At 34.9% G+C, this 22398-nt stretch overlaps 1 protein-coding gene across 1 annotated transcript in view; it reads left to right on the forward strand.

Moving 5' to 3' along the window:
• PTPRR (protein tyrosine phosphatase receptor type R) overlaps window positions 1-22398 on the forward strand; it is a 96149-nt gene that overhangs the window by 12384 nt on the left and 61367 nt on the right. Inside the window, exon 2 of the mRNA XM_081956876.1 lies at window positions 4012-4316. Within this exon, the coding sequence (XP_081813002.1) occupies window positions 4012-4316 (305 nt within the window). The remainder of the gene's footprint in view (window positions 1-4011; window positions 4317-22398) is intronic.

Below are 22398 nucleotides of genomic sequence, written 5' to 3' on the forward strand. Positions count from 1 at the left end.
AAAATTGTGGAATTTTTAAAAGATGATGTATGTCAACAAGTAATGGAAAACCAGACTTCCGGTTCTGGCTGCGGATCGCGACGGGCAGGCTCTGCTCGCCCCACGTGCTCCTGGTGGGCCCCTCACCGCTTGGGGGCACAGGATGCCCCGTAGAGGCGTCCTGCCGAAGGGGCGGCACCGCGGGGGATCCCCTGAATCGGCAGCGGCCGGGGGCCCCCCCGCATTGCCCTAGGCATCGGGAGGCATAATGGGGAGGCGCTCTGGCGTCTTCGCGAGAAGCAGCTGGAAGTACGAGCTATCTGAAGGACGCGGTTGCTGTGTGGTGAGGTGGAAACTTCCCCCCGTTCCCTTTGTTTGCTTGTGAAGAAATTGCCAGCGGTTATAGAACTGTTTTCAACTTGGTGTGGAGAAGCGTGGCTGGAGGGAGGGGGATTTCTCCCCCCCTCGGACAGGTGGCTATAAACTGTTTTGCTCTCGGCCCTAGATGGGGAGGAAGGGAGAGAGCCATCTAATGACTCCACGCTCATAACGAAGGCGGTCTCTGGATTGTAACTTTACAAATGAGGTGATGATCTGAAAATTTTGGAAACTTTGAAAACTTTCTGTTATGCCTCTTAACTCCGAAGCTGGCAGGGCAAGATGGCTCACTTCCGCTGTCTTTATAAACATTGAAAACTGACTCCACCCATAGAACTTCAGGCTTCCTGCCTTTGTCTCCGTGACACTCAGACAAATCTCTTGTTGAACTGGACTTCCCTGGAGTAAAGGATTTTATTACTCTACTGCCAGAAATAGTAATTAGAAAAACCCCCTTCTGCTCGGACCTTTAGTCTCCTGAACTCTCTTGGCGGTTCTTCCTCTTTGATTGATCCCTCTCTGTATTGACTTTGAATCTCTTACTGCTCAACATAATGCCACCTAAAAGACCACCCCCAGGGAAGCCGGGCTTTGCTGTCTCCGCCCCGACATCTACAGTATCCAGTCCTAGTGGGCAACAGACTCTAACCTCTTTGATGCAGCCCAAACCTACTGAGACGGACTTTCAACAGATGTTTCAACAAATTTTAAAGGGACAGGAGGACATAAAAATCAACTAAAGGAGATGAAAGAAGAGCTTAAAGAGAACCAGGACCAGACGAGTAAAAATACACAGAGACTGGACCTTTTGGAGGGGGGGACTGCTGAGATGAGGGGGGAGATGGAAGGGGTGCAGAAGGAGAACAAAGAGCTTGAGACCCACCAGATGAAAATAGAATTTGAAAGAATGTCCTTTTTTCTTAGATTCCAAAACGTGGTTGAGGCAGATGATGAAGATTTAAGGGACATCATGACAAACATCTTGGTTGAATACATTCAGAAGGAAAAACAACAGATGGGGTGGGAACTGGATCTGGTTTATAGAGTAAACTCAGCATATGCTAGAATACACAATGTACCCAGGGAGGTACACATTAAATTTCTTAGAAAGACCACAAGAGATGAGATTCTGAGTGCACAAAGGGGGCAAGCATTGAAATACCAAGATAGAGAAATAACCATTCTGAAACAGATCCCTAAGAAAGTGAGAGAGAAAAGAAAAAATTATTCGCAATTAGAGAAGAAACTTTACCAGAAGGGGGTGTGGTTTAGATGGTTGATGCCTGAAGGTATGCTAATATTCTGGGAGGACACAAGAGTTAGAATCAACACAACCATAGAGGCTCAGGCCTTTATGGAAAAAAATAAAGCACTCCTAGATAAATCTGATGATTCTACAACAGATCCACAGGACACGTGAGGGGCCGGAGCTCTGCTGGCGGGGGGAGAAGGGGCAATACCAAGAAAACTCAGATCACAAAAATGAGCAAGAAATCTGCTTGATATAAACTGGTTGAAATTATTATTTGAATTTTTATGCTGACAAGATATTGCTATTGTATTGAATTTTTTTTGTTTAAATGAATACCATGAGTACGGGGGGAGGGGACACCTTCCACATATTGTAACCGCCAAAATTTGTAACCCCTTCCACTACCCCTTTCCTTTTTATCTCCTTAAAAACCAATAAAATTTTGTTTTTAAAAAAAAACAAGTAATGGAAAACCATGATCTGGTTCCCTATATATAAGATTTCCTTACAGATCAGAATACTAATTTGCAAGATCTGAGTTCTGTGATTTTGAAGCTACTTATTTGAATATCTAATAAACATAATGAAATAGTCAGAATTAATTTTTCTTCTCTGGTGAAACTTTTATTCCATAATTTTATATGTAATGAAGTTCAGAGACTGTTACTTCCTTGGTCAATCAACTAGTCCTCTTTATTTCCCTAAAATTGTTGCCTTAATCATAATTATTCATTTCTGCCTTACTAGGGCTTATCCTTTATTTAGCAGCAGGATGTTCTAGACTTCAGGAGAGTCTAATTTTCTGGAAGAATCATTGTTATGATAGTATGATCTATCTATGGGCCAGTTCCAGGTTTTTACTTCACTGAATTGTTGTTCCTAGTATAGTTGAATGTTTAATAATATCTAGTTCGGTCCAGTTTATTTCAGAATCTAGATGTAATTCCAAAGCTTTAAATTATGTGTGTTCAAGACTACAAAAATTTCCATCTGAATTTGTCATTTCTTAATTTTCTCATGGAATGTCATTTTCAGAATCAGAAGAGGTAGTGTTGCTGACATCTATTTCAAAAAGATGTTTTAGAGTATAGAAATATGTTTAGCACATTCCACTTGTAAAATATATCATATAGTAGTAATATTTAAAATAGATCATAAACACAAAAGAAAATTAGCAGGCAGAAAAATTAACAAAAATGTAGATATATGGATGCAGATAGATCAGAGAGGTACCACATCTATATACTGTACCTGCAAACAGACATATGCAAGTAGTTGCTTTCTCCAAAAACACACACATACTCACACACATACAATTTACATACACATATAGACACCTACACAAATTCTTCTCTGCCTTATACTCCATCCGCACAAAAGCCTTCAGATTTGGTGATGAACGTGTTATGTTCTCTGTAGCATTGATGGCAGTAGCACAATGATTTACAACCACTTGAGGAAAGAATGATTTACTAGGGCTTTTCTTTTCCATCTAAGATGTGATGACACTTCATTCCCCAGTGGCTTCTTTTCTCTTTTATAAACAGAAAGAATAAATCTTGGGGCTCACCCTTCTTTCTACTCCCACCAAAGCATAGCTCAATTGAAGGCGGTACCACAAAAATAGTGGGAAGATCCCTCTGGTCTTCCCCACTGCCTATCTTCTCCATCATGTATTGACAGATAGCAGTCACTTATAGTGATTGCTGCTGCTGCCCATTTCTTCCATTATGGCTTTGTTGGCCATGTCCACATCCTTCTGCTGAGGTGTGAAGCAAGCCCTCTCTGTGGAGGAAAGTAATGCAGCTGAACAAAGACTAAGAAGACAAATTTATTTCGGCACTGATTTTTCCAGTTTACTGCAGAGAAATTTATATTTAGTACCCAGTTTGTAATGTTTTTATGTTTACATGACGTAGAATGAAATTGTTTATTGAAATAGCCGCTTGGTAGAATTTTGCACTCTCCTTTGTATGCTTAAAGGAAATGTACAGGAAATAATATTTTACATACAGTTGTGCATTATCTCATGAGGAAATGGTGCACAAAACTGCACAAGGCTCTTGGCAACATTAAATATTAGAAAATATGCCCATAAAATGTATACATAAGAGAAAATTGGCATTTAAATGCGTGAAGGTATACCTTTAATAAAAAATATAAAAGTTAAGTATTACGAAATTGATCACCAATTAATCATATGCGTTAATTCCTAATTGTAGGCTATAGTGTAAGTCTAAGGTCTGACTTTTTAGACATTATTCAATGTTGCTAATACCTCATAACAGTAATGCTCCTGAGTGACCAAATATTTTTTCCCTTTTCTATGAAAAATAATTTAACGTCATATCCTGAAGTATTTTTGCTCTATTTTAAGGGTTTTCTTCTTTTTTCTTAAATAGGATGTTTTTCAGGAGACAATGGACACTTTTTGGCAGTTCATCAGAGGAAGAATTGGAAGCCAATGTTCATTTATCATCGTACACAAAGTATTGAGAAAAGTTTGGATACCAGTGATCAGAAGTATTATGGAAAAAATTACCACATGCCTTCCCATGTAAAAATAGGCAAGTTGCACCCTGCAATCATAGTTAAATCAGCATTCTCCAGATCGGCATTTGACCCAAGTCTCAATCTCCTAGCTATGACAGAGGAGCACCAGGAAGTGGAAAACCTGCCAATCCCAGCAGCTAACGTCATCACTATGGTAAGAACATTTGCTCTTCTAAGGCATTTTAGTTTCTGAAATCATAGCTCAACTCAGGAATGCTGAGTCTCAACTTTCTGAAACAGGTACTCAGTAGATGCATAAGGATAGTACTGTAGGAAATCTCAGTCAATATTGTCTGAACATATATGAATAGTAGCAAGTTGAGAAAGCCCACTTTACCATGCTCTTGGTTTCCAGAATTCTAATGGTAAGGAGTATGTTTGAGGAATTAAGATCTGAATTTTCTATCACCACCACCCAATGTTGTTCAAGAATTGACAGCTAATTTGTTCTAAAGTCCACTTAAAAAATCTCTCCAAAGTTTATAGTGAACATGGTCAAAGATAGAGTGAATAAAATCCAAATTCAGCCCTTTTTATTATTATAGATTTTGGTTGTTAAGGAATCTCCTTCCCTACAAAAAAAACAAAGAAAGAAAGAAAGAAAAGGAGAAGCATGCATTAGGTCCGCAATATGCTTGATGTTTAAAATAAAATAAAATAATTTGGCTCCATTTTGGTGGTGCATTCCTAGGGGTTCTCAGCTGCCATATTAAATATCTCAATAAAATAATGTAGAGCCCCTATTAATATAGTCCCAAATACTCCCTGATGAATTACCAAATTTGTGCTTGAAGAGACCATTTGTGAATGTGAACTAAGGCTCTACTTATAGGCTACAGAAAAGATCCCATCTTAGCTATCCTAAACAATATTCATTTTTATAAGCTTAACATACTTGCATTAATTATACAAATCTCTATGTCTCAAGGATAGTATGAAAGCTCCTTGGCATGGTTTGAATCTTTCCAAGTGAAATTTTTAATATAATTTCTACCTGAAGCCCAAACTCAGCCTGTTTATAGTAATTGTTCTCACATAGCCACTCTATTAAATCTCCATTAAATACCTAGGAGGAAACTTGAATTTCTCTTTTTTAATACTTTTGCACAAAATAGTGAGTGTGATTAAAACAAGCCCAACTGAGAACCATATGGGCAGTTTGGCTGGACATAAGACTGTGAATTATGAATCCAGAGAGGATCATTTAGTAGTGTACAATCTTCTATCAATATATATCTGTGGGGCACTCTTCTGTTTGCTTTGCTTCCCTTGGATGGAGAAAAACATCATTCCAAGCTTAATTATAGGAAGGTCAGCTGTAACCTGGCTAATAGTCCCTCTGAGAAGCCTTAAAAGAATGTTTATTGGTGGGGTTTCTCCTATATGCAGGAGAAACTTTCGCCCTTCAGGCATTTTTAACAAATTTGCTTTTGAGAGCTGTGTTTTGTTCCTCTGTATTGAAAATAAGTTCTGTTTAGAACATTTATAGAATGAATCCACATTTATTCCTGCAGAAGGAGAGCTCTATTGTTCGCTTCTTTCTCATTCTTTCTGGTTTGGTATTTGGGGGAGAATAGAAATAACTGATTTTGCTTATCAAACAAGTGAGTAAGAATAAAAGAATAAAAAAGTTTTTTTTCAGGAACTGCTCATGAAAGTGTTCTTTTCTCCTAGATCTTTTGGAGGATTGTATTGTTTTCCATCATCGTTATTGTAGGACAGGGCAGGAGTGCACAATCCTTTGATGTTTCACACCCACACTGAGCAAAGTGAGGTCATAGAGCAAGCAGGGTTGCAACATACTTATGAGGGGCTAGAATTTTGTCCCTTCTTCTGTTTGGTGGAGATATATATGAGGGATATTTTTATGTCTTGCTTTTTCAGCCTCTCAAGGGAATGGGAAACTGAAATTTCATTGTGGTTAGATAAGAGCCTGGGTTGAAAGCTTTCGATTGATCTCTGAGGTTGCATAATGCTCAACTCTACCCACATAATTGATTATCCTGTATTTCATAGAATGATTTCTTCAAACATAGATGTTTGTATGTGCTTGTATGTGTTTGTGTAATAGATTCTGTGTGTAATATATATAATTGTGATATATACAATATGTGTGTATGTATGTAAAGAGAGTGATGATGGATGATAGATGATAGATAGATAGATAGATAGATAGATAGATAGATAGATAGATAGATAGATAGATAGATAGATTAGATTAGATTAGATTAGATTAGATTAGATTAGATTAGATTAGATTGATGTTGGGGGGGAAATAATTCCCTTCTCATCCTGTTATGCATCTTCCTAAGTCTTGAGTCCTCCACCATAGGCCTGAGAGTTTGAGCATTCTGCACAGGATCTGTGCAGAAGAGAGAGCTCTAATGTAATTCCTGGGATCTGTTGGAGCCATTCTCCCACTTTAGGAATCACAGCTCCCATCACCACTGGAACCACTTTATTTTCTATATCATCCCTAGTTCCTCCTGTAGGCTTGGAACTTTTCCAGTTTCTCATACTCCTCCCTGATGTTCCTGTCACTTGGCACTGCTACATCTATCACCACTGCTATCTTCTGGTTTTTGTCTACTATCTTGATGTCTGGTTAATTAATTAGTACCTGCCTATCTGTCTGGATTTGGAAATCCCACAAGATCTTAGCCCTCTTATTTTACATAACTTTTTGTGGGATCTCGCATCTTCAGGTAGCTCAATTGAAGGCTCAAGCAGACTTCTCTGGCACTGCATGCGAGGGAATAGATGCACCTGTCATTTGGGGATGGTTGCTTAGGCATTCCTTCTGTATGTCAGCAAATATTAATGCCCTGGCTAAGGGGCCCTCAAACAGTAAAGTACAGAACATCAACCAATCAGCATGCAGAGCACACCTCTGCAGTTGGAATTTGGAAGGTATTTGAGTCAGCCCAATTGCAGCCCTGTGCAACCTCTGCTTACCCATCAATCCCTTCACAGCGAAGGTATGTGGTGACAGTTATGGGCAGTTGCGGACACCTCTAAATTAGCCTTTCCCTGAAAAGTTTGCTATGAGAATAAAATGAGAAGTGTGGTGGGAAGGATAAAATACACATTGTTCTGAACTTTTTAGTAAAAGGATGGGATGATAAAAGAACAATTAGAGCAACCATAATATATCCTCAGTGGGAGTTTGTGCTTTGGACCCAAAAGATTTGAATTCACAGTCTACAGCAAAATTGCAGTTTTGCTTTGCCTACTCAGACCTAAGGTTGGGGATTCCAAGCCTGATTAGAACCCAGGGCACGCTCGTGACTATCAAACTGAAGTGACAGGAGAAAGGTCTCAACTGAAATGAAAGCCTTGGTTTTTATCTTACATGGTCAACCCAAGAAAACAATTGGAAAGGATAATGGTTGCTATATAATTACATTTCTTGAATTTCTTATGACAGACTAGGGTTGCCTAGAAAATATTGTTTTTCTCTCTTACCTAACCCTTTTTTTTATAGAACAAGACCCCGAATTTACATTTTGTTGCTTGAAAAGGGGAGGTGGAGATGGAGGGCAATTGCTGCTATTAAGAGTGAAAATTTTGGTTGTATAAATAAAGCTTACAGGAGACAGTTCTTCTGTGCACTACACTTTCAAAGGCTGAGAGTTCAATGGGTATACTTGAGGAAATGAAATTGATTTGTGACTCTAGCAATAAAGGTTTTGTGCAAATGAGCAGACTCAGGATTTAGCCTGAGGGGGTTTATTTAGAGACAGATCCTCTTCAGAAGAATTTTATGGTCCCTTGAAAGGTTTCTAATTCAATAACACTTTTATCTAGTATGGCTTATTTATTTATTTTCCTACTAAATAGCACTGGTAATGCAATTTTAGATTCTTGAAGCACAATGTGATAACAATATCGAAATTACACATAATATTATATGCCTGTTTATATTGTGTTTTTTAGATGTTACATTAATTTTAACGTAAAATACAATGTGCTTTTTTCTAATTTCCTGTATGACTCAGTGTTTTCAGAAATAACTAAACCTAAGCACATATACTATATACATTCTGGTCACACTATCCCCTCTTGATGTAATAATTTTATGCAATCACAGAAAATGAATAAGAAGTAGTAAAAGCAAGGAATAAAAAGCAAGAATTAAGTCCATTTTAGCTTCTGTCAGTGGTCTTTATTCCTTGAAACAGGTCACATACAAACTACCTATCAGTATTTTTAGAATTTAAACGTGTTTGTTCCATATTCAAACTTATTATCATTCCTGCATTCTTAACTAATTCTCTCAATTTGCTTTTAAGATTTATATCAATTTCTTTGTCTTGTGTATGTGTTAATAGATTTATGCTTAAGCCATGGACTCAAAAGACTAAAGAACAAAGTCACAATTCTTATATCTTTAATTTTTTTCCCTTTGTCATCTTAGCCCATCCAGTCATGTCAACTATAATTTTTCCCTTCCTATATTGCCTATATTCATAATTTTTCCCAAGCTCATATCTGGTTCTGGTAATATCACTTTTCAGATTGTAGGTAATATCCGACTTTTATCAAGTGATGGATTTCAATTTCTCCATTTTGTTATCTAAGACAACTCAGGAATGCATACACATGTCACCTTGGGGCTTGTTCCAGGTCATCTTAGGGCTTATACAAATACCTTAGCCATATTAGACCTAGTTGTCACTTTGTACAAGGTAAAATGAGATCTAGTATTAGGGGATATTTCTATTTAAAACTAATATAATGAAAATATAAAAGAGTTGTTTTTATTTTTATTTATAATGATGCTTTAGACATGTTATATATGATATTTTGTCAGGGATAAATTAATCCTATATTTTGCATTGGAGATAGGGCGAAATTCAGGTTATAATTCCATTTCCATTGAGGTGTCTCATTAAAATTAATGCCAGGGTAATTGTTAATAAATATTCCAGGGTTAGTTACATTTAAAATAAGGTTAAAATTTTAGCATAGGTTTGTCATATAATTTAATTGGAAATGTGAGTATGGTATGGTTCCAGTTTTATTTTCGTGAAGGCAGAGTGTCAGGGCAGCCTCCATCAGTAACCAAGAAAGAAACCACTCAACTCCATTTTTCGGAATTAAGAGTACTTTTACTGGTTATGAGTAGAAAGCAGCTAGCAAAGCAAGATCTGAGGCAAAAGCGCGCGCAATCATAGATATCAATATGTGACCCAATCCCCTCCCCCTAGTGATCCCAATCCCCAGTCCAATCCCCACAACCCACAGGGGTCATGTTTCAAAACCCATCATCAGGTTGGTATGTCGGACAGTTGGCCTTGGCGGCAATTCCACTTTCTGCAGCATGCGCAGTAGATGGTGAGAAAATGACTCCCTTCTTCATTCACTCCTGTGCTTAGCTTCCCCTCCCAAATACCATATATCTGCCCCCCTCCCCGTTTCAATGGCAGCCGAAAGTGAGCAGCAAAACAGAGGCTGACACAGAGGTTATATTTAAAATCAGTATGTGTATTAGAGAATGTAAAGTATTAGAGTATGTAAAGAATATTAATTTTGTTGTTGTTGAGTTAAACAGGGATCCTGAATTTATGTTAATGAGTTCATGCTCCCTGTTTTCTCCATATCATAAAAATGATGTGAACATGAATGTGGTCATACAATTGGCACTATTCAGCCATTCACTGATTAATACATAAGACTGTACTTACTGGTTTAGTGCTTCTGCTTAGGAAAACATATCTAATAGGCTTATAACTCTCATCATAATATGGCATGAGATAATGCCATCATAATATGGCATTACTTTATAAGAATCAATTTTAGATTGTTAAAAATATCAATACTTTTGAATGACAAATATTAAGCTCATAAGAACACGTCAACTCATTTTTATAAAATACTGTAATACTTAAATAATAATTGCACCATTTAACTATGGATAGAATTGTAAATATTTATAGTTAAAATGATATATCATACCTTTTATTTTCTTTTTCTTTTTAAAAAACTGTATGTGCTTTTTTCTTTGACAAAGCATGTGTTTTATCTTTGTTTTTATCCTTCCCTCCCCATTTCGCTGCCATTATTTTAAGTGCAATAAAATACTTTTTAAAAAAGGTTATGTGTAAGATACCTAGGCATTGGATTTTTAATATAGGATGTTTAACTCTTCATTCTAGTGTTCTTGCAAATGGCTGCCTTTAATATGTTATAGTATTTATTATTATTATTATTTAAATACTATAAGGTTAATTTGTAAAAATATAAAGAAAAACAATATATAGTCTTAGGTGCTTTTAGAATAATCGGAGGTATTTTTATGCCTTTATGAAATTAAGAAATCTTAGTTCCTCAAAACTGTCTTTTATTGTTTGTCAATTTCCATGATTCCAACATATTAAAATGATAAATAAAGACTAGAATGTTTTAATGTTTAAAATTCTTATTATTTGGTTTTTGTACATTCAGAAATAGAGATATTTAGTAATTAATTCACAAGCTCCCTTCTTTCAGGTTTCACATATATTTTGGCTGGCATAACTGAACACTTTTTTGGCTCATGTAACCTACGGGTGAGTCACCAAATCATCAGTTATTTTAAGAAGAAGCTTCATAATTTTCATGAGATTAAATCAGTGCCCATTTGATATGAAATATCATGGCATTTTTTTGGTAATATCTGCTGATATTTCTCCCTGCGAATGCACAAACTGCTATTTCTATGACATTTTTGCTTCTCTTTTCATAATTTTTTTTCACATTTAAAGCAATCATGCTTTTTTTCTTAGATGTATTATATTTACTGTACTTTAATGGGAATAACCTGCACAATTAAAATGATCGAAAAGGCTCCTAAGGCCATTAGCTTTTGATTCATGTTTTCAACACACATATGTTGAATCCAAGGACTTTTCAAGGATAAATATCAAATTTCAGCCCATATGCAGCCCATTTTACCTATTACATAGAGCTATTCAAATAGTGAAAAATAGATATCATCATACAGAGCAAAAGAAAGAAAAAGAAATTGAGTAAAAGAGTCTGTCTTTTTTTTTAGAATTTTTTTATTGTTTTAATTAAACAAAAACACAAAAAAACATTCTTAATTGCATCTTGTAGAAAGCATGTCGATTGGTTACAAATAAATTTCGTGCGTTACTATACATCCTTCATATTTTTAATTTACATTTTAAAATCAAAGATCTTTATGTATTTTACCATCAATGTACCATCATTCTCATTTAGCTATAATTATTTAAATGTGCTTTTATCTAGAATCATTTGCACTTGAAGACACAACCACCTACTGGCATTCATTAGCTATTCCTATAAACCTCCAATAATTACCCTTTTATAGCATATTCCCTTTTTTTTTCCAACTCACTATCTAAGGCTTATATCTAATTGCTTTTACCAATGCCAAGACATATAAAAATCATTAAACATTATCCATTAACATTTTCTTATTGTTATTATAGTTATCTAAAAAAAACAGAATTTTTTTTGTCATTTATATCACATCTCCTCCCCTCCAACCCAAGAAAAATTACATCTTTATAATAAAGCCCAAGCAAAAGTTTGTTAGTAAAGTTTATATGTGCCCAAGAAAAATTACCTCTTTATAATAAAATCTAAATAAAAATATATTAGTGAAATTGATAAATCTTTCCCCCAGGTCGCCATTTACAGTTTATATCCAAATTATTTTTACTAATTGAGATTATTGCTTCATTATTATTATTATCATAATGGATTATTAATTAACAAAAAACATTTTAAAGAAAACATTCTAAAAGTGTCTAAGAAATCCTACTTATTAATCACCAAAGGTTAACTAAGTTTTGAGTTATCAACCTTCATCATCAGCCTGTGCCTTTCCAGCAACAAAACTGTCTTATCTCTTTAGCCAGTTGTTGTATCAATTCTCTTATAAACTTCTTTATAAAGTTTTGAAAAACTTCTCTCTGCACTTTTTTGCTTGAAAGATCTCTCATATAGTCTTGTTGCCCTTGAACTGGTATTAAAATTAACATGTCTTTGATTATCCGATGTCTTTCTAAAGCTGTTTCTCTTCTTAATTCCATCATCAAATCCATATCTTTACCGGGCGGGTGGGTTAGAACTCCAGATCATCAACTATATAATAATAATCAGATTCATTTTTCCATGTTCCCTTCTTTCCACTTTCACTCATAGGTGCACCATTATTAGGTTCATCTGTTATCTTGTCTTTATCTTCTTTATCTTCACTCCCTTCTTTAATTTTTGAGGCTCCAGTCCCTTCATCTTTTATTGAGCCAGACAATAATCAATCTAACTTCTTATCAAACCTCTCAAATCCTTTCAATGTCTTTAGAATTCCATCCAAAAAATCCTGGTAACTTAGGGTTTCTTCATCTGTATATGAATGCATATTTCCCAGAAGAAAAGAGAAAGTTTAAAATCCACTGCCACTCTCGTCTTCAATATCTCTTTTCTGTATAAAAATATTTTTGTTTTAAATTTGCTTAAACATAAGATCCTTTTAATTTTTTCAAGAAGAAAAAAGAAATGAGGGTTTTATCTTTTCTTTTCTTTCCCTTCCCTTGTCCAAAATATTCCACAAAGACACCTGCAAGAAAACAGTCCATGTCCTTCAGCCGTTATCAGTCTCTACAGACAAGCTGCAAACCCTCTAGTTAGCAATGTCAACAAACTTAGGGAAAATAGAGCAAAGGATATTTTGTTTCAAAAAGAGAAAAAAAACCCAATTCTGGCTTCCGAATGGCAGATTCAACTTTCTCTTATTCGTATCAAGCTTAAGGAAAACAAAAATCTCTAAGTCTCTTTAATAAAATGTAATAAACAATAAGAGGAAGGATTATTAAAGTAAAAAAAGTTTTAGATCAGCCAAAAAATAAAGGTAGCACAGATTAGGAGAAAAAATCAATTAATTCACTTAAGAGGAGAAACAGGAAGCATTCCAGTCACTTCAATCCACAAAACGCTGTTACATAGAAGAGGAAGAAAAAAAACTTTCTATTAGTATTTTTTTTATTGTTTTAATTAAACAAAAACACACACAAAAACATTCTTCATTACATCTTCCAGAAAGCATGTCGATTGGTTACAAATAAATTTCGCGCGTTACTACAATCATTCTTTATATTTCATTCATATTGAATTGCACATTTTAAATCAGAAATCTTTATACCATCAATATACCATCATTCTCATTTAACTATATTTGTTTAAACATGCTTTTGTCTAGAATCATTTATATTTATATTATAATAAATCTAGCCAAAAATGTATTACTAGAATTTATAAGTACCCAGGAGAGATTACATCTTTATAACAAAATCTAAACAAAAAAAAATTAATAAAATTAGTAAATCTTTTCCCTAGGTCCCATATTATAGTTTATATCCAAATTGTTTTTACCAGTTAGAGTTATTATTTCATTATTATTGTCATGATGGGTTATCTGTTAACGAATAAACATTTTAAAAACAAAAACATTCTATAAGCATCTACCACATTCTACTTATTAATCACCAAAAATTAACTAAGTTTTTATTTTTATTATTTTTTTCCCATTCAATTGTGTTTTATTTGGGTTTCACCATTCTTAACTTTCTTATTTTACCCATAGCTATTATTTTTGAGTTTTGTTACATTCCTTCATTGATTCTTGTTTCTTTCCTCCATCCACCTATACCATTTATCCCATATCTGGTAGAATTCTGATTCTTCTTTTCCCTGAATTTCTTTAGCTAGTTTGTCCATTTCAGCACAGTCCATAACCTTTCTTATTATTTCATCTTCACTTGGAGTTAGTTTGTTTTTCCATTTCTGGGCATAGGCAATCCTTGTCGCCGTTGTTATATGTAGTATTAAATACTGGATTTCTTTTTTGTATTTCGCAGACATTATTCCTAATAAAAAGATTTCCAGTTTCCATTCTATTTTTACTCCCGTTATTGCCTCCAGCCAATTTTTGATCTTTGAAGAAAAAAAAAGGGGAAAGGAAAAAAAACTTTCTAATAAAGATAAATTTCGCCGCTTTGTTCTTTTGCTGAAAGGACTAATTTATCTTTTTTTAAAAAAATTCTTTGGGCAATCATTCTCAAAGAAAAAAAAAATCTCATCAGCTGGACTCACTTTCACTGCCTTCTTTCCAGAGCCGTCTCCGACTTTGTCAGCCTGGGGGCTGTCTGTTTACCCCCAGCTTGGAGAACTTCCCTTGGGGCAATCAGGGGCTTTGCAGTGTCCCTGAGACCAGCAAGGATTTGTTTCCCTGTCATCATCTCTCCGGGATGGTTTAGGTCCTTATGGACCGTGCAGCTGGTAAAAGAATCAACAGCAGTCTCGGACTATCGAGACCGCACGTTGTGTCATTGCAACGTCTGGCTCATTCTCCTAAAAGAGTCTCTTATACCACTCAAGAATCCTTTTGAAAAGGTGGAAGAAATGTTTAAGACTTCAAGGCATTGTATTGTTCTTTTAAACTAATGTTTTCTTTTGTATGTGCTAGCTTCCCCCTTTTTCATCTTTCGTTCTTTTATTCCAATTAAGACATTGACTGATTAAATTTCTGATCAGTGACCATTGTAGAAGTTAATTAAAGGTCTGTCTAGAAAAGATGGTATGCTTTAGGAAAGAAATGATAGATTTACATTTTAAATTTTTCTATGGCTCACTGCTGAAAATTTAAATAGGCATATTTATGTATTCTTCTGAAATCATAACAAAATCAACACTGCTGTACTTACTACATAGGTATGAACTGTGGAGACCACTGTGGGATTATTTGCTATAAATGTTTATGACTCAGAGCCTTTGATAATGGATATAATTTCTTCCATTCAAAATCAGGGATCTTCATTTTAAGGATTGGGTCTGATCTGATTTATACATTTCAACTGAGGATATTGTAGCAGATTCAAATGCATGTGCCTTATCAAAACCAAATCCTATTTTGAGAGAGTTCTTGTTTTCCATACCTTCTCTCCAGCAATAAGTCCAACTGCATCCAAAAATCCAATAATGGAATGCTAATAATGGCATTCATGTAATTATTTCACAATTATACCATTAATTTGTAATCTTTTGCCATCATGAAATATCATTTCTTTTCCAATTACTGGGATATTGCTTTTATATAATAAAGGCAGCTGGTAAAATGGATGTTACTTTAGCCAATTTTTCCTTCCTGAATTATTTCTTACTTTACTTAACTATAATAAAGAAAATCACAGAGAGACAGCTAGAGGCAATATCTGCTTGTTTGTTAATGAACAGAGGAATGGATCTTAAGTGCAATTGATGTGGTGCATGTTTTTACAAAAACCAGAGCTACCCATTTAGATTTTTCTAGAATTTAAAGTGATGTCACTTCAAAGAGCTGATTTAAATACATTAGGAACAAATGAATGATTAGCATAATGCAAACTGACAGACAGCAGAAACTCCTGCTAAAAGACAATTTTTATAAATCTTGCATTGATGTTCCTGATTCTTTATTATATCTGTCAAAATGACTCTGTAAAGGTTTTTGTAAAGGTAAAACTTACTTGTTTTGCAAAGCATATACAATACTAAATAGGAGTCAGTTTACAATATAGTGAGTGGAATTTCAGAACAGTATCTGAAGATCCTCTGTTCCACTGTACGAAAGAGTATGACTGACAAGTAGATTCAGCACCATGGAAAGCTCCATAAACAAAAAAATGCAGCAGATGTCCTGAGGTTTTTCTGTTGGATCCATCTCATCTTGTCTGAAGAAAGTGAATACAGCTCACTGACCTCCTGGATGAGCATCTATCTTCTTTTTTGTAGCCTTTCATATACATTTTGTACTTCATTAGGCATATGTGTTGAAACAAAAGGTACTGATTTCTCAGCAGTAATAACCACAGGAAGTAGTATTTGGCTCACATTTTTTAAAATATAGGACCATCTACTTCATATTACATATAGAAACCTGCTCCAGTTTTTCAGCCAATTATATACCTCCTCAGTCTCACCCCTACTATTCTCTCTGATAATGAGTTTGAAGCATTTAAAAGCTAGACTCCAGGTAGTAAAGAAAGTCAAATATTTAGGAATATGGCTAACTGCAAAGTGCTCAACCACAAAAAAATAATAATAATTGCACAAAATTAGTGCAACAAATAAAAAAAGACTTAGAACTATGGGGGAAATTACAACTATCGTTATTAGGGAAAATAGCAACTATAAAAATGAACATACTACCAAGAGTCCTATATCTATTTCAAACGATCCCCATAAAACTAGAGAAAAAATTCTTTACCGAACTGAATAAAATAATACTAAAATTCATCTGGCAAGGGAAAAAAGCTAGGATAAAACTGAAAACATTACAGGACGATAGAAGCAGAGGTGGTATGGGGCTACCTGACTGGGAACTCTACTATAATGCAGCAGCACTAATTTGGATTAAAGATTGGATAAATTTAAAAAACAGAAGAATATTAGCAATAGAAGGCCATGACCTGCAAACAGGATGGCACTTTTTCTTATGGGAAGAGAGTAAGAAGAAGCAAAAATATTTCCATACACATTATATTAGAGAAGCATTGATTCAGGTCTGGAACAAAATTAAAGCAAAACACTATATGAAAATACCGGCATGGCTTTCCACCATGGAAGCCATGACACACCCCAACACGCTAGATCTATCAAAAATGGTTAGGTATAGTGAAATTTTAGACAACCAGGGGAATCTGAAAATGAACCAAGAACTAAAAGAGAACAATATCAATATAGATTGGTGGCCATACCTCCAATTACAATCAAGATACAAAAAAGATATAAAAGAATATGGAATATATACAGAACTGCAACAAATAGACAAAATCTTAATTGGCCCAGAAAACAAATTTATAACGAAAATGTATAAATATTTGCTAGAAATAAACTTAGAAGAAGAAATAGTTAAAGGCTGTATGATAGCATGGGCCAAAAATTTTGGTTATAATATAAATCTAGTGGATTGGGAAAAAAATTGGAATACAAATTATAAATTAACGAGATCAGAAACACTGAAAGAAAATATATAGAAAATGTTTTATCGTTGGCACCTACCACCAGCAAGATTGGCAAAAATGTACCCAACATTGAAACCGACCTGTTGGGAATGTAAAAAAGAACAAGGGACCTACTACCACATGTGGTGGACCTGCCCAGAATCGCAAAAATATTGGAAAAGAATCTGGAAGTGGGCACAAGAAATTACGGGGGAACAAATAAAGTATAAACCCGAAACCTTCTTACTAGGAATAATTAAAGGGAACTACACAAAAAAAATTAAATATCTACTAACACATATATTAACTACAGCTAGAATAGCCTTTGCCCAATGCTGGAAACAAAATAATATACCGCTGGACGAATTAGTGATAAAAAAAAACCTTGGACTGTGCAGAGATGGACAAACTAACCCTAAAATTAAAGGACAAGAAGAATCAGAATACTACGAAATTTGGAATAAATGGTATGAATGGTTGGAAAATAAGAAAAATAATTAAGCCGAAAACAATATACATAAATAAACATAGAACTGTATATAAAAGTAGGTAAATATGTAAAAGATCATAAAAATGTATAGATAAGATGACATAATGATGTAATAAATGGTAAAGAGAGGAAAACATATACAGATACGACGATGTAACATTGTACAAACTGTTGATATAAAGATTGTAATATGTGATGAAAAGACAAAAACAATAAAAAATTATTATAAAAAAAAGCTAGACTTTGATCTAGAAAAAGAAAAACAACTGTTTTCTTTATTATGCAGGACATAAAATTACCACCGTTCCCATTAAATATATCATACCAAACATTAGAACAGTGACATCATGAAGAAGCATATTGTTTGGTCATCACAAATATGGCATGAACTTCACAGTGACAATAGTAAAGTGGGTCCTGTAGTGTCATTATTTCATTAACAATGTATATTCTACTTTTCTATTTTAAACAATAGTTTAAAATAAACTTTTATGAACATGGTAAACAATAGTTTAAAATAACACTATGAACATGGTCTAAACATAATACCAGTTTCATGTAATTAAACTAACTTTAAAGTGTCATTTAATACCATAAAACTATACATTGTAAAATTACATTCATCATAAAATCCTTAGCAACAAGAAACAGTCACAATCAGTGTATTCCAGTGGTGGGTTCCAGGAGGTACGGCCTGGTAGGGCCATACTGGGAGTAGCTGGGAGAAGTGGCCACCGTACTGGTACGGTGGCTCATTTGGGCCGCCCGCCCACATTCCATGGTCGTTTAATACCGTAACCGGCCCATTGTGCACACATGCACAGTGTGCGGCACCTGTGTGACCTCTGCTGGGCAGCTGGGTGTCATAGGGTGATGGTGTGTGCATACGTGTGCAGCGCGCATGCCTGTCTAGGGTGCCCGGCCCCATGCACAGCATACCAGCTGCGCCAGGGTCCGGAACCCACCACTGGTGTATTTGTAATCTATGAAATAGGTATAGATAGGGAAAGAAAATAATAGATAGCAATAAAAGTAAATGAAAATTGAGGAACAGACTCCTGTATAATTATAATCCCGTTGCTTTATTAAAGTTGGCATCTGGAACAAAAAGTGTCACATTGAATTTGTTTTCCTTATCCTTTTCTGTATCTGGATCACTGATGATTATGAGCTTTGTAAAGTAGAATATAGTCAGAAAATAGTTTATCATGTTCTACATGTAATTCTGAAATGAATCTCACGTTATTGTTTACACCATTGCAATATGAAATTAGGAAAAACATTCTTAAGCATGAGATAATGAGGCAGTAGGTCCTCTCATATATCTAAAAGGTCCTTTTGTCTCTTACTTTTTAAAACTATAATAAATGTGGTTTAAAGTTGGGACTTGGTGCTCCCTTTATGCCCTGGTATGAGAAGACAATGGTATAGATTCCACACCCTGATTTAAACAAATTATATAGAGAACTAGCTGATAACCAGGCATTGCCAGAGTATTTATTTATAAGGAGGAAATGTCTGGAACAAACATAATTTCTAAGTTTGGATTTTCCCCCTTACCAGAGGGAACCCCCTTGTGGAGTACTATGAAGGCATTACCATGGCAACTCCACTGCGCTGCACAGTATAATCCATTTTACGGCAGTACATTAGAAGCCATTTTAAGGCACAACAGGCTGTATCTTAACAGAACACACACCCCAAGGGGTTTTAGGGATGTCTTACCCTCACAGTATTTATTTCCAGAGAGTAAGTCATCTGTGTACCAAGTTTGGTTGAAATTTCTTCAGAGTTATGCTGGAACATACTCACACACAGCCATTTTTATAGAGAGATATAGTGAACTATATGAAATTGGCTTGGGATACTTTCAATATTTTCTTATATATAAAAGAAAACTACCTTGAAATGTTCTAATTAAATATCTGTTTTTTATTTATTTATTTATTTATTTATTTATTTATTTATTTATTAAATTTATAAACCGCTCCCTCTCCCCGAAGGGACTCGGGGCGGTGTACAGACAAAGGATAAAATACCATATACATAGAAAGTAGAAACTGCAGAATACTAGAAACTGCAGAATACTGTTTTAACTAGAAACTGCAGAATACTGTTGCATTTGAGCCAAACCATTCTGTGAGATGAGACAGACTCAAATAAAATTACACAGACTCAAATAAAAGTGAGGAGCAAGTGGACTTCCAGCCTCCAGATTTTGCTGAACTTTAAAATCAAAGTCATAATGAATGGTGAGAGATCCTACACATTAATTCTGGAGATCTTCAAGTTTCTTACCTCCCAACTGCATTTTCCCCTCACAAGCCATCATTTCTGAGAATATAATTTCATACTGATTCAATATGCAAAAAATTGCCTTCTGTTTAGACGATGAAGTGATAAAGTCAGTTATTATATTAGCTCAGAAAGTACCCATTCATTCAAGCTCTATTTCATATTATAATTGCCAATCATTCCATTTTACAAGATTTAGTCCGTTTGGTCACAAAAATTTGGTAGTTTAGTAGGATAATTACACAGCTGTACATTACCAATTGAATACATTCAATATTTCCAATTATTTTTTAAAAAAATTAAAAATTGATGTTTATTTTAAACTACAAAAAATTAGTATTAAAGTGTTTTTGTTCTGTCTATTGCTTTAAAAACATGTTTTCAAAAGAATAAGAGTATTCAAAAATTTGAAGTACTCTAGGCTTTGAAATAAATATGCAGATGCATCTGGCATCCTCATCACCAGCAGATGGCAACAGAATACAATTCAGTTATGTGGGCAAGACCTCCTTTGCTGAGGTTGGGTTATAGTTCCCAAAAACCCTGACCAGAATATCCAAAGGTTGTGCTATGCTGTTTGGTAATTCTGGGAGGTATGGTCTAAAATTCTGGATGGTAACAGGTTGGCCAAGATGTCTTTAAAAAGCTGAAAAGTTAGAAAATGAGTCGATTCAATTATATTGATAGGCAGAGTGTGTTGTTGCATAATTGTTCAAAAATAAAGAGAGAAAGATGGTATATTCTGATTACTAAATGGAACTCTGTGTGTGTGTGTGTGTGTTGTGTGTGTGTATTTGTGACTACATATATACTATATACCTCTGTGTGTGTGTGTGTGTGTGTGTGTGTGTGTATACATACATACACATACACATACATACACAGTAGATATAGATAAATATAGATACATTCATCATTGCAAAAATTAAAAAGCAAGATTGTACAAAGCTATTTGACTTGTTTCTAACATTATAAGACCCAACATGATTTTTCCTGGGATTTTCCAGCTGCAGAGAACAGGCATCACAACATGTGGAAAGATGCAGCTACTTTAAGGAATTATAGACAAGTGCAATCGGAATACCATTATATTGGATTGGACACCACATTTATTCATAATTAGCACTGATGCTCTGAAATTAATTGCACTTAAATTGTTCTGTGTGTAATCTTATATTACATGGGTTTAATAAATCTAGTTTGTCTCAGAATTTTGATAGTGCTCTCTCTCTCTCTCTCTCTCTCTCTCTCACACACACACACACACAGACAGACACACACACACACACACACACAGCAATTTTGCACATATAAATAACTTAAAATGTTTTTATTTGGTACTGCATTCATCCTATCTCCATTCTAATGATAATTTGCTATTTTACCTGTTTGCAAATTATTGCCATTAGAGAACTTCTGCAATTTAACAGCTGTTGTGGCCCACCTCAACTTTAAAATGATTATTCAACCATTAAAATAAAAACATAACGTGCAACTATAAATAAATGAAGGAACTGGTTACAGGGAAAATAAGATGAACCTAGGAACAAAATTGGACATGTTTTAATTCCAAAGGAATTCTGATTATATCTTATGGTCTCCATTTATATGTGTTTCCTTTGATTAGCTCAGGAATAGGAAAGTCAGTCCTGAACTTTTCATCATCCGCTTATTTCAAAAGGGTGCTTATATCTTTTGCTAAACCTATTCTTGCTTATCACTACTATCACTAGAGATAGTTAGAAGTCTGCAAATACAGATGCTCCTCTAACCAAAACCTGACCTATATTGGGCCTGCAATGCCCAGATGCTTCAGGTTACTCATTGATTAGCTTATATGTTTGTCTGTATTCTGCAACTGGGGTATGTTGTGTTTTCCCTGATGTCTCCAATCTACACCAAAGAGGAGAAAAGGATATCCCTTCTCTAGGCAAATGGAAGTATTTCACTTATTCCCATCCTAAATGCTATCTGGGATGATCAGTATTATTTTTGACAAGCTTCTCTGTACCAACCGATGTGCACCAGTCTTTTGTATCTTTTCTGCTCACAGCCTTCTAAACAATTCTGCCTTCCTTTGCAACAGAAAGACAACAACATTCTGAGGCAATTAGCTTTTAAGACTTTCCAGGTAAAGAAATCAAACAGAATTTAAATGCACTGTGACAGTTCAGTTGCTGTGAGTCATGTCATGTTCCAGGTTTACTGATTAGTTTTCCAAAGAGCAAAGCATATTTCTGTGCATAGAAAAAACATGCTTGAAACAGAGTGAAGACACTGATGCAGTAAGTGAAACCCCAATGTAAATATTAACTGGCAAAGAGACTATTCTGCACCAGCAAGGAACACCATGCTCAAATAAATCAGCATCTAAATTCATGGACTATAAGATACACCCAAAAAAGCTTTTTATCTGCATTATGCTATTCGATCTGGAAATG

Source organism: Natrix helvetica, assembly GCF_964273705.1.
Source record: "Natrix helvetica genome assembly, chromosome: 6".
Classification (NCBI taxonomy): domain Eukaryota; kingdom Metazoa; phylum Chordata; class Lepidosauria; order Squamata; family Natricidae; genus Natrix; species Natrix helvetica.